At 33.8% G+C, this 14,254-nt stretch overlaps 1 protein-coding gene across 2 annotated transcripts in view; it reads left to right on the top strand.

Moving 5' to 3' along the window:
* Window positions 1-14,254, top strand: part of PIBF1 (progesterone immunomodulatory binding factor 1) — a 198,936-nt gene that overhangs the window by 124,269 nt on the left and 60,413 nt on the right. For both annotated transcript variants that reach the window (XM_014781793.2, XM_004423075.3), the window contains exon 13: window positions 3,977-4,067. In XM_014781793.2, coding sequence (XP_014637279.1) covers window positions 3,977-4,067 — 91 coding nt within the window. The remainder of the gene's footprint in view (window positions 1-3,976; window positions 4,068-14,254) is intronic.

Below are 14,254 nucleotides of genomic sequence, written 5' to 3'. Positions count from 1 at the left end.
ATATTTCTCAAAACTCACTGAACGGTAGATTTGTACCTTTCATGATATGTAAATTTTATTTAGAAAAAGAACTATCAGTAAGTATTGAACTATAGTTGATAATACACATGCTGAACTGTTAAGGATTGAAAAGCAGATGTCTGCAACTTACTTTGAAATGCATCAAAAAAATAAGATAGATTCAGGGGTGGATACAATGATGGATAGTTGTATGATATAGAAATATAATACAACCTTTAATTTAGAATCTAGATGTTTCAACTTTTTTTTTTCGGTAAGGGAGATCAGCCCTGAGCTAACATCTGCCAATCCTCCTCTTTTTGCTGAGGAAGACTGGCCCTGGGCTAACATCCATGCCCATCTTCCTCCACTTTATATGGGATGCCGCCACAGCATGGCTTGACAAGCAGTGCATCGGTGCGCACCCGGGATCCAAACCGGTGAACCCCTGGCCTCTGCAGCGGAGCACGTGCACTTAACCACTTGCACCACCGATGTTTCAACTTTTTCTTTCAACTTTTCCATATGTGTTGAGATTTTCTTAATAAAATCATTAGAAAAAATAATGTTTTGCTATGATATCGTATAAACCATCTTAAAACCATCTTAGAATAAAATATATTGTACTTGGAAGATCAAGAAACTAATTTCTTCTCTATCCATTCACCTTGAAAACTAGAATATTTCTATCCTTGTTTAGTGAATACTTATCGATTAACTGAAATTTCAAAGATGTAAGCACAAAACGTTCTTTTTTAGTACTATAATGTGTACAGTATTCAAAGGATTACCATCTAATTCAGCAAATTTCAGCTGACAGGAAGATGGTTAAACTTCATTTATTAAGGGGTAACCATGGTAAATTACATAATCTGTTTATACTTTAATTGCTTTTTGTAATCAAATCAGTATATTATTTGGATATTTGAGGAGTTTAGTTTTCAAAGATATTATTAAGTTGTTAAAAGTAGAAGTATTACCTAGAAGCTAAATAAACTCAAATATAAAAAGAAAACTGGATTTCTAGTTGTCAAATTCAGGGACCTGCTATCCATTCTCATCCTACTTATAACCTGTGGTAGGCATTTGTCACATTTCTCAAAACTCTTGTCTTGCTTCCTGAATCATCTGCCTTTGATTGTTTCTTCATCATCATCATCATCATCATCATCATCATCATCATCATCATCATCATCATCATCATCATCATCATCGCTGCTGTTATCTCTTCTGTTTATCTCTACCTAATAGTTCACCAGGGTTTTTTCCCTAATCCTCTTCAATTCTTACTTACCTACTCTCTGATAATCTTATCCCTTTCCACAATTTTAATTACTGTCTATAGGCTTGTGATTCCATAGGTCTGTAAGGAGTTCCTACAGTCATTAAAAATTTATCATTATTTACATTTTATCTTCCTTCCCTAAAACTTACTAATTTTCTTGTATTCTTGATCTGTTAATAAGGTTAAAATCTATCTAATTACCCAACTAGCTTTGTCAACCTTGATTCCTCCCCCATTCTATCTAGTGCCTCATCTCACCTGCACACTTGCTCAGTTGTCTAGAATCCAAGTTCTTTTTCTCCATCCTCCATTGCTATTATGGACCATGTCTCAAGTGGATTATTACTATAACTTATGAGGAATTCTCTGTGCTACCAATCTAAGTCATTGTTTTCCCCATTATTGGGATTTTTTTTCTATAATATCAAAATTGACAACAAAAATTTATTGGTCATGTCACCTTCTTGTATTAATCTCTATTAATTTCTTGTTGACTAAAAAACAAAATCCAGACTCCTTAGCCTAGCAAACAAGACTTTGGTTCCATTCACAGTTGAAACTAAGCCTACTTTTCTACTACTGTTGTTCTCCAGACTAATTCCAGCCACTTTTCTCACAATTACAAAACTTCGCAGCTCTGTGCCTTTACACATACAATTCCCTCCTGTGCCTTATCTATGAATGTCAATCTCCTCACACCTTCCTAATGCCTCTAGAATGGGAAAAATAGTGGCACCCAGAGTAGTTGCTCTGTGCTCTGTGCTTCTAAGACACGTTCGTATCTCTTTGGTACCATTTGCCATGTTGTATAGTACATTGTTTCTGTAATTAAATCACTGTTAGAATAATTATCCCATGAGTTATTAATCCATTAAGTATTATTATTAAACTCAAATAAGATGTTCATCAGTATCTAACTGATGGGTTCTTGAGATGTTAACTAAATTCAGCCCTCTCCATTCTGAATTTAGAACTATTTAAGAGAGACGAGTCAGATAAGTATCTAGAGGGCAGCTCTAGCTCTGATACAGCTGAATTAGGGATCTCAACTTCAATTTAGAACTCTGATAGCTGATAACACTCTTGGCAATGGCATATATCATTTCTTGCTTCCACATACTCTTCGCAACTAATAATCCTACCTCTGAAAACTGATCCTGGTTTACCATGAAAAATAGGGACAAAATTAAAGGACAACAGTTATATATATTCCTAAAAGTTTTACTGTAGTACAGAAGGATCAGTCAACAAATATGGGCGTATTATAGTGATGGGCCTGCAAATAGTAAGCTTCACTTTACCAATGTAAAATATGTGGCTTTGTTTGAAATCTGAAACACTCCTGAAAGTAGGTTCTCTTTTTAACATTAAAATAATGGTTGTTGGGCTGGCCCCTGTGGCTTAGCGGTGAAGTGCGCGAGCTCCACTGCTGGCGGCCCGGGTTCGGATCGCGAGCGTGCACTGACGCACCGCTTCTCCGGCCATGCTGAGGCCGCGTCCCACGTGCAGCAACTAGAAGGATATGCGGCTATGACATACAACTATCTGCTGGGGCTTTGGGGGAAATAATTTAAAAAAATAAAAAATAAAAAAAAATAATGGTTGTTGATGAATAATATTATAAAAATTGTTATAAATCATTGACGGCTTTAGTTTAAGCTAATGAATCTTTAGTTTTTATGGCCTTTGATTAAATATTTTTTAATCCCAACTTACAGTAAAATTGTCATTGCATTTAAACTTTTTACCCATAAAATGTTAACCTGTTGTTAAAATTCGTTTTGGGGAATGGTGTGACATTAGCAGAATTTAGAAGTAAATGGGTTTGCTGAATATTTTTGTAATTTTTTTAAAAGGCCGTGAGTACGTTCTTAGGACTGCACGTGTTCTTCACAGAGTAGCCGACTTAAATACGCAATTTCATTACTGCAAGTCAAGATAACGCTGTTGTTCTGATAAAATAACGAACATCTTTCCTAATTAAAAATAGTCATTTCTTTTATCAAGAAGGGAAGTAATGAAATTGATGTTATCATTACTTTTTCATAATTGCATAACATACATTTCATGCAAAGAGCCTTTTGAATCATTCAGAGTAACGCAACGTCTATGTTATTATGCTTTATAACAGGAAAACTTAACGTGTTATATGATGCAATCCCTTACACCTTTTAAAAATAGATGGAACAAATCTTAGCAAGCATATACTTTTTTTTTTTTTTTTGGGTGAGGAAGATCAGCCCTGAGCTAACATCCATGCCAATCCTCCTCTTTTTGCTGAGGAAGACCAGCTCTGAGCTAACATCTATTGCCAATCCTCCTCATTTTTTCCCCCAAAGCCCCAGTAGATAGTTGTATGTCATAGCTGCACATCCTTCTAGTTGCTGTATGTGGGACGCGGCCTCAGCATGGCCAGAGAAACGGTGCATCGGTGCGCGCCCGGGATCCAAACCCGGGCCACCAGTAGCGGAACGCGCACACTTAACCGCTAAGCCACGGGGCCAGCCCCAAGGATATACTTTAAGAAATATTATTCTACTTACAAATGGCCTATTTGAGATTATGCATTGGCCCTTTTTAATGTTCTTATGATCTCTAATTCATTATTATGACCTCTTTTATTTTCACTTCTGCCATGCTTTTTAAGGGGAAAAAAAGTTTTTTCACATGATACACTTTAATATTTTCCAGTTGAAAATGAAGATGAGGCTGAAAGGGTTCTTTTTTCCTATGGCTATGGTGCTAATGTTCCCACAACAGCCAGAAGACGACTAAAGCAAAGGTAAATCAATACATATTTGTTTTACTTATCTACTCAAGCTAAGGGTAAGTACACTATGCTTTTTGATAATGTGCTGAGTTGAGTGACAAAGTAAAGTTACTTTATTCTTTGTATGCATAAATGTTAAGTTGCTCACAAAATAAAACACAGTAAGTAATAAATAATCTTGCATTTCATGTATTTTTAAGTGAGTTTAATGGTCAGCAGAATAGAAGTGTGCATTAGAATTTTCCTAGAATTAGATTCAGTGGTAATGACACCATTTTAATTTTATTTTCACATTAGTTTCAGGTGAGTTACAAATGCTTTTGTACCAACAATTCTCAGCGTAATTAATTATGCTTCCTTTTTTTTTCCTCTTGTCTTTTATTCATCTGCCTACATACCTTGATATATACTTGAGAGAGAGAAAGAGAAAGAGAGAGAGAGATTGAGAGAGATGGAGATATCATATATATTGTGATTGAAAGTATAAAAGTCTTTGTGAAGACCAAGAACATTTTGGGAAGATCCGTTAGTTAGCTTGTGAGATGCTGCTGAAAGTACACCAAGGGAAAATTGTACCTATATTCAGTTTTCTAGTTGAACTAGCTGATTTTAGGTAGAAAATAGTTTTTTACCTAACTTCTTTCTCCCATCTAAATTTATTCTGCTTTGCAGAAACATCTCACTACTATATCAAATCTAAATGTTTCTCTCAGACTTCTAAGCCCCTCCACGTGGCCTCACCTCTCCAGTCTTGTCTGCCTCTCTACCCAAATTGAGGGTAGTGTGTCTCTCTGCCTATAAACATCTATTTTCTCCGTACCACACAATAGAGTATTTCTCTTATCTCATTAGCTCTCATTTCTCATGTCATTTCCCTAGCTAAATGGAAAGTTCCTCAAGGTCAGCAACCACATCTTACTCTTATTTATTCTCCACTGTCTCTTCCTAGCACAGTGTAAGATACCTAGTAGAATTGTCTCTTCACCTGAGTATTTGGACATTCAAACCTGCTTATCTTTTATTTTTATATGAACTGATTTAAACGTTTAGAGACATTACTTGCTAAGTAAGAAGAACAATCCATCTTAACCCTAATACTTTTGTAAAACCTTTGAAATGATGGCTCAGAGAATAAAATATCTTTATGGCTATCTAAAGTGACGTAAGATATAGACCATTTTATGAGAAGTAACAAAACTTGTGTCTCTTAAGAGACTGCTTAAACTAAATATCTGTAAGAAATTTAGGTCAAGGATAGATGACTAGCAAGTATCAGTTTGTAGCTGGAATGGTTAATTCTATCTGGCGAAGATGCAAAAATTTCTCAATTACATATTATTTGAAAAATCAGTTATAGTTCCATCCCATTTCCATTCTTCCCTGAGTGCCTCCAGAGGTCACTGAGAGTGACCTATGATATTTTGTAATTTTCAGTACATCTCTGTTTTTGAGCGTTATGTTGCCTAAGAAGGAATAGAAACATAGTTTTGTGGGAAGAGACTTCTTTATTGGTGGTAAATGATCAGTAAAATACTAAAAATTAAAATCTGAAGGAAAAAGTCCATTTTTTTCCCCTATTTTAGCATCTGAATCCTTCAAAAGAATCTTCATCACAAGAAAAAAAAAGAATTTTCCTATTATTAAGCTTTCTTCCTTTAGCCCCAAATTCTGACTTTCTCTAAAATTGAAAGCAATTATTGCTGTTACCTTACTATTTTGTTAAGAATTTCCAAAAGCAGATGTTGATTTCTTAATATTTAGATTGAAAATTTAAGGAACCACAACTGATTCATATTCTGAATAATCTTAACTGTCCAAATATTTCTAAAGATTTTATCACTGATCTATCTATGTGCCTTGAACAAGTGCCTAATGGGCATGCTATTAATATCTCCTGCCAGCTGGTGCCAGGCATTCTTCTCATGGTGAACCAGAGGGTTATTTTGAGGAAGTGCTTCTGAGGTCATCTAAACTGAGTGAAGGGAAAGTAAGTCTAGATATCCAAAGCGGACATTTATGCATTCCTTTGCCCATTCATTCAACAACTTTTATTGAGTGCCTACTGTATGCACAAAATTGACCAGTGGCACAGAAGATCCCTGTTTAGGGGCTGATATGTTTCTGAAGTCGGCAAAGTCCATATTTGATTTTTTTCATGGATATTTGTAAAGAAGGCCAATGGCTTTGTGCTCTAAGTTTAATTTATTTAAGATGAAAGGAATATAGCCTTTGAGAGACTCTATATTTAATTCTTCACATTTGAAATTAAAGCAATGGAAACTTAAGGTGAATTATAAAATAACTCAGAACAGCAAATGAAATATTTGCATAATAAAGTTTTCATTATACATCAACTTATATGAAAATATATTAAAATTTCAAAGGAACTTATTTCCCAACTACTACACAATATATTTCATTCATACTAAATTTGATTTAAAATCTCATATATTCCGCAACCAGATTTAGGTATTTTAGGATAACACTTAATTGGAGGGGATTTCTGATTATAAAAAGAATACATGTTTATTTTAGAAAATTAGGAAACTGACTGGTATTTGTATCATCCAAAGATAACCATTCAAAATTTTATACAGATACATATATTTTCTTACATATTTAGGATTTTATTATATGTAAGTTAGAAGTTTAATTTTTTATCTTATAATTCTGTCCTGAACATTTTCTTGTCATGGAATATTCTTCAAAAAGATCATTTTTAGTGGTTATCCAGAAGTTTAATTTTTGAGCCTTCTATTTTTGAGTGCCATATTGCTGTTAATAAATTGGATAGCCCCTGAAAAACTTTATTAGTTGCCTTTTGTTACCCAAGGTATATTATGAAATTAAAATGAGAAAATGGATGCAAAGCTCGCCACACAGTGCCTGGCATAGAATAGGTGTTAAATAAATGTTAGTTTCTTATGCCAATTAATGTTTCTTAAAGTAAATTGCACAGTTGATTTTAGAGGAAAAGCCAGTGTTGCAAAAACTTTGGGCACAATTTGAGTTTTCATTTAAAACAATTTTGTTTTGAAATTTTAATGAGACCTCTTGAAATAATTAGTAGAGACACCCCCTGGACATGAAAGCAGTTTTGAGATTCACTTTCTTTGATATCAGTTTCTTAAGACATATAAGCCAATTCTCTTTAAGGAAGTAGCAAAATTAATTTTTCTAGCTTGAAAAATAACTCCCCAAAATGTCTCTTGAACATATTATAATTATTATGTAAGGTAACTCACATTTTGAAGTTTCAATAGAGATATGAACAATAACTAAATATTATATTAAACTCTCCCTGGGACAAAGTTGTGGAATGTTAAAAGGGCTTATACAGTTAAAGTAGATTAAAATAAAATGGGCTCTTCTTAACTTGACTAAACTTGAAAATCTGAAGTAATGTTTTTGTTTCGGTCATGATTGTTTTGAAAATAGCAAACAAGATTTTCTGGTTACATGTTTTGTTATGCTCTTTAACCTGAAACACTAAATGGGTAACACCTAGGCACTAACATGGTCTTAGTGTATGCTTCTCTGTTTGTTTTGGCAGGTATGAATATGGAGACTTTTCTGAAGGTTTTTAACCTTTCAGGTTGTAAGATTTGCTGCATACTATAGACCTTTTGTTTTAGTTTCTGTCTAGTTTTATAAGGAGCTCTAAGTTGAAACTTTCACAGTAGACTGAGCTTCATAATAAAGGGAAAAAATAAGCAGGGGAAACTTGTTTCCTCTAGCAAACTTCTGTGCATAATGAAAATTTGCTTTCCTCCCCTTTATTCTCATGTGTATGAGTTCTCATTTTTGTCCTTGTGGAAAATTGTGCTTATTTCATTTGGGTTGATTTTAGGTATAGTCACTCAAAATGTCACTGTTGTTCTATTCATGATCAACTTGAACGTTTAACCTTATAGAAGAAACTAGAGAAAGTTTCATATAACTGTAAATAATCAGCATGGGACCACTATTTAGTCTTTAATAACTGCCAGCAGTGCAGGGACCAACCTGAAGTGTTCTGAACCTGGAATTATTCTGGTGTATGTGCCCTTTGTTTGAACCATTTTTTATGCCATGCTAATAGAGACAGAACCCTGACCTGCTAAAATTGAAAAAGATCAAAAAGCCAAATGTTATTGCAGGCAAAGTAAGTAAGTAGCAAGTAACTAAATAAATACATTTATTTATTTGGAGTTTTGATAATACTAAGAGAACCATACCAATATTGAAGGACTCAGGACAGAGCATCAATTCTCCGTTGTGCTTTGACATCTCAGATATAAGTAGAGATCTGCCATGTCCACATTGGCTGGGCTATACATTATGAAATTGTATGTAATAATCGGAAGTACTGACTGCCATTGACAGATCCAAGAAAATAACTTTTATTTGGATTCAAGAAGCGGTGAGAGAGCTAAGAGATAACCCCTGGGGGAGTAATTTTACCAGATAACAAGTGAAATTTCGATTTAATGTTTAGGTACAAAACTATATACTCTTGTAGTATTAGTTTCTAGTTGATGTCCAACATAATCTTGGTACAGGTAAAAATTACATGGCAATTAATAGAATTACAAAGAAGTGTTGTTTGTTGTACCTACTTTAGTGCCCCAACAGATAGTCTGTAGAAGCAATATTTTCTTGAGGAGTTCAGTACATTCGATACAAAAAAATAACCTTTAGCAGGAGCTATTTTCCCTGACTGTATCCATAGTTACTCTTTATAAAGAACTTGGAAAGGACTTGTTTTCATTGTATGTGCATTGTAGTTAAGGAGACATTAAACTCAGCTATAATTGAGCAGTTCTTCATTTGTCTTGCTTTGAATTTCAGTTAAACTCCCCTCCTTTCTTCCCACTTCTAATATCCCAGATTTCTAAACAGAATTCACCTGTAATCACCCACCACGATATGCTACGCTTAAAGATTTCGGAGGTTGAAATATGGAAGAGGTAAATTGTTATGTGACATTTGCCTTCTTCCCTTATTTATGCACTTGTTAATTACTAGTTCAATGCTTAGATACTGAGCGTCAGTTCTACTTTAATATCTAGACTTTGCAACCTTGGAATATAGTTTCTGGCAATGTATTCATTTGAACAAAATTTACTTACAACAAAATCAGTCAAGAAGGATTTATTAAGTACCTACTCTGTTGAGCACACACCATAGGGAATAAGACCCCTGTCTTCATATGAGTTGCATCTGTTGGGGGAGAAAAGATGAACACCATGAAAGAATATCAAGAAACATCCAAAATATTATAATTTAGTGCTGTATTGTGTGCTAGACTTTGTCAGAGGAATAGAAATCAGTAAAGGCTGGCATGGTCAAAAATGGAGAAAATGGGATATGAAGGGTACCTTTAAGAAAAGTTGGGCTGTAAAGCAATGGAATAAACTATCTTCTTCAGTCTGGAGGACCAGCAGAGGTATAGTGGAAGGAATATACAAAACATGTTTGTGGGACATTAAATAGAGTGAACATTAATGGAAAATAAGGTTGGTTTAGTTGAAATTATAGAAGGCCTTGATATGTTGTAATAATTTAGATGTAGAGTAGAATGAACCATATAGGTAAAATTTGAAGTGGATGGGAAAAGGACATCAACATAAATTCATTAAGTAAGAAATACAAATGTCTGACAAACATATGAGAAGATGATTAACCTCACACATAAAGAAATTTAATTTAAAACAAGATTCCATTGTTTATAAGGTTAGCAAAACTTTTAAAGATTGATGATGCCTGGCTGGCTAAGGTGTGAAGAAATAGGAGGTCTTATATAAAGTTCATTCATTCAGCAGTTTATTACTGAAAACCTCCTTTGTGCTGGGTATTATTCAGGGCACTTAGAAAACATTAGATAACCAAATAAATAAAAATTCCTGTCCTTGGAGAACTTTCATTCCAGTTCGTGAGAATTTAAATTTGTACAACCTTTCAAGAGGAATATCTGAAAATTTATAATGCACATGTGTTTTCTCCCAATTATACTTTCTAAGGAAATCACAATACAAGGAGTGCAAAGATGTATTTATATGCAATTATTTTGAACTTTCCAAAGGCAAGTCACTGTAGTAAATGCTCTAATTGGGTTGTCTTTTTATTGTTGCATTATAAGAGTTCTTTGTATTTTTGGATACAAGTCCGTTATCAGATATGTACTTTGAAATTTTTTCTCCCACTCTGTGGGTTGTCTTTTCACTTTCTTAATGGTATCTTTTGAAGCACAAAACTTTTTAATTTTGATACCATCCAGTTTACCTAATTTTTCTTGTGTTGCTTGTGCTTTTGGTGCCATAGCTGAGAATGCTTTGCCAAATCCAAGTTCATGAAGTTTGGCTCCTGTGTTTTCTTCTAAGAATTTATGGTTTTAGCTCTGAGATTTAGATCTTTGATCCACTTTGAGTTAATGTTTTTATATCGTATGTGGTGTAAGGGCTTTATACTAGTTTTAATGTGGCTACTAGAAAATTTTTAATTACTTATGTGGCTTGCATTATATTTCCATTGGACAGAACTGGCCTAAACCAGTAGTCTCCAAACTTTTTGATATGAATCCCTGTTGGGAAAAAAATTTAACATGCACGCATCAATATATGTATATATATTTATATTTGTTTATAGATTATATGCATGTACTATCATATGAATAATATGTACATTATAATATAAAACCTACACAGAAAATTAAAACATAAAGATACATAATATTAAAATAAATGTAAATGAAATTTCCTACACTTCAGTGGATTATCTTGCACGTAACTACTTTTGGAAACCATTGGTCTAGACTGTGACCTTACTCCTCTAATTCACTCAAGTCTTCCTTCTCCAAGCCATTTCCACAGTGTTTCAGAAGTGCAGATCTGATCATGTCATGCCTAACCAACTTAAAGATAAAATCCAAATTCAGCTTGTCATACAAGGACTTTCGTCATATATCCCTGCCTATCTCTCTCTAGCTTCAGCCCTCACCATGTGCCATATGTTTTATCAATCCATACCATACTGCTTCCAGTTTTCTGCAGCAGATCATCCTTTACTTATGCTTTTTCCTCTACCCAGAATACTATTTCTCTACTTCTTCACCACTTTAGTCAATATTGTTTTCATTCCTCGGTGTGCCCTTTCATAGTATTTAGCACACTACGATAATGTTTTTATTTGCCTATCTTCTTCAGTAAACTATTAGATCCTCCAGATAGAAAAATTGTGTGTTCCCATACCTACAAAGATTAGAGGCTTTTAATAAATATTTGTTAAAGTGTTCATAAATATCTTATTGAATTAATTGAGTATGTTTCTTCTAGTTCAATCTGCCTTTTCTGTAGTCATTGATATTCATGATCAAAAAAAAATTGCTAATTTTCCCTTCATCATTTTTGTTTAATTTAAGCAGGTATTATAATGATGAAAAAGTTATATTTCTTGTTTTTCCTGTGTATATATAGCGTTTTTTTAAATAAAAATATTTTACAATATTATTTTCTATTCTTATTTTTGTTTTCTTTTTCTTTCTTTTTTCCTTTTTTTTTTCCTGATAACATCGTGGGCTAAATGAGTCATTTAAGGCAACCTGGGAAACTTAATACCATTTCTGATATATCTGTGAGGTGTGTCTATCTTTACAACTGACTTAGAAGTGAATTTTTTTTTTTTTTTTGTAGATCCTTTATTTGTATTTATTTATTTTTTTTTGTGAGGAAGATCAGCCCTGAGCTTAACATCCATGCAGATCCTCCTCTTTTTGCTGAAGAAAACTGGCCCTGGGCTAACATCTGTGCCTATCTTTTTCCACTTTATATGGGACGCCGCCACAGCATGGCTTGCCAAGCGGTGCATCAGTGCGCGCCTGGGATCCAAACCTGGGCCGCCAGCAGCGGAGCGCACGCACTTAACCGCTACGCCACCAGGCCGGCCCCAGAAGTGAATTTTTAAAGCGTGATCAGTGGCTCAGTGGGAGACCAGTTGTACACAGTGTCTTTCACATTATAACCATTATGCATCATGAATGATATCAACATTCATAGTGGTAGTCACAGTCATTCCTATCAGCATCAGTTCCTGGAAAGTTTTTCTCAATAAAATAGCACTGTAAGCTAGTAATCAGAACACTGTAGAACACATTAATCAGCCATTTCAAGAAATCATAAGATGCCTGCCTTCTTTTTAGAGTTGACTTTCGTCACTCAGAATTCCCCAACCAAAAGCAAGGAAATTCTTAGTAGAAGGAGGTAGTCCTGGTGTTAGTGCTTAAGCACCAACATACCAAGAATTTCTTTAGTTCAGTGATTTATATCGTGATATTTTGCATTGATGAGTGATATCACACCATATCTGCATAAGAGCATTATGTAATTTCCAAACAAAACAAAAAGCACCCAAACTAAATGAGGTACTTAATATTATTAAACTTGATGTCTTCAAGTCATTATCTTCTTCAAAATGTTGGTAATGGGTGACCTTTGCATCTCATTATTTTCTTGCATCCCTTTTTCTTCCATTTCATCTCATTCGTAACTCTGTTTCTGTGTAATAGCATTTGATTGTGTTCATTGTTCTATACAGAGCATTACACAAATATGGTCTGTACCTTAGACGTACATGTATTAAGAAATTACCATGTACGAATTACCGTGTATAAAAAGACCCTAATGCTGAGTTCTGTGGGAGACAGAAAGATGAAAAGACTTATTCCTAACATATATTAAGGATGAGAGGGAATGAAAATATGAATGAAGGTAACTCTAAGGTTTTTAAATTAACCTAATAAAACACAGAGCTAATGATATAAAATACTGATATTTGCAAACATATAATAGAATCAACAGATTTATAATGTAAACATAAAATCGGCATTAAGACTTACTTTATTTGTAGAGATCTTATTTTAGGGTCAAATTTCAGAGAACCTGCTATATTTTATAGTGGGGGATGGAAAATGGGGTAACCATAAACTGTAAACACCTTAAAATTCTAGAAAGAAAGAAAATAGATTAGTAGTTCCCTAGGGCTGGGCAGGGAGAATGGGAAGTGATATTAATGGGTAAAAATTTCCTTTTTAGGGTAATGAAAATGTTCTAAAATTAGATTATAGTGATAGTTGAACAGCTCTAAATATACTAAAACCATTGAATTGTACACTTTAAATGCGTGGACTTTATGGTATGTAAATTATGTATCAATAAAGCTTTTTTCTTAAAAAATGAATTATTGTCAAAAAATGGAGACTGTCTTTTCCATCTCTAACTTCAGCTGATTATTAAGGCAAAATCTTATGCCAATGGGAAGGGCAGAAACTTAGATATGAGCATATCTAAACAAGCTACCCAGTTCACTGTATAAACTTTTACCAGAATTCATCTTTTTCATTTGAAATGAGTTCTTAGAAATAAATGTGTGGGATGATATTTAGCATTATTTTCAGAGTTTTGTGTGCATTCCTTTATCTGATGTTAGGAAATATTAAAAATACAATGGAAATTGTTTCTGTCCTATAATTTTATTTAGAAGAAAAATATTTTACTTCTTATTGTAAAACATCCTGTTTTCTCAGATTCTGTAGATTTTGTGATTCTCTCAGCTTAATAGGTTAACTCATACAGAACATGAAAATGTGATAAATATGAAGTTTTTAGGTTTTTGGAATTACAGAGAGTATTTGCAGCAATGTGTCTTCTCAACGTTATTAGCAGTTCTTTAAAGAATTATGCCCCTTTTTCCCTCCTGTAGTTGGGAGGAATAGTTTTATAGCTGAAACTTTTTGTTTTTATTGTGTCTTACAAGGTGGAGTTGGGACATTTCACATTTAATGTGGTCTTAAATACTGAAGGTTACATTCAGTACAATAAATTGTGATCTTGTGATGATCACAAGTGTGATCTTTTAGTGGTTTCTTTTAGCATGGAATCTTTGCCCTTACTATAGACATTCTCCACTTTTCATACATCTTTTCCATCTCCGCTTTCAATAGAAAATCTGTTCATTTGTGTTTTGGATTATAAAATGCATTATACTGTCTGAGGTAAACACTGATGCATTTCAAAGTGCAAGCTTATTATTGTTTCAACTAATTGCCTGATTTATTTGTAAATGGGAAATTTTTACAAAAATGGAGAAAAGCTGTAAATTGCTATCTTGTGGTCTTTTCAAGTAAATATCATAATGTAACTCTCCACTTTTATAGCAAAGGCTAG

Source organism: Ceratotherium simum, chromosome 10 (genome assembly GCF_057802395.1).
Source record: "Ceratotherium simum simum isolate JZ-2026a chromosome 10, ASM5780239v1, whole genome shotgun sequence".
In the NCBI taxonomy this organism is placed as follows: domain Eukaryota; kingdom Metazoa; phylum Chordata; class Mammalia; order Perissodactyla; family Rhinocerotidae; genus Ceratotherium; species Ceratotherium simum.
This window is presented reverse-complemented; position numbering and strand designations above follow the sequence as displayed.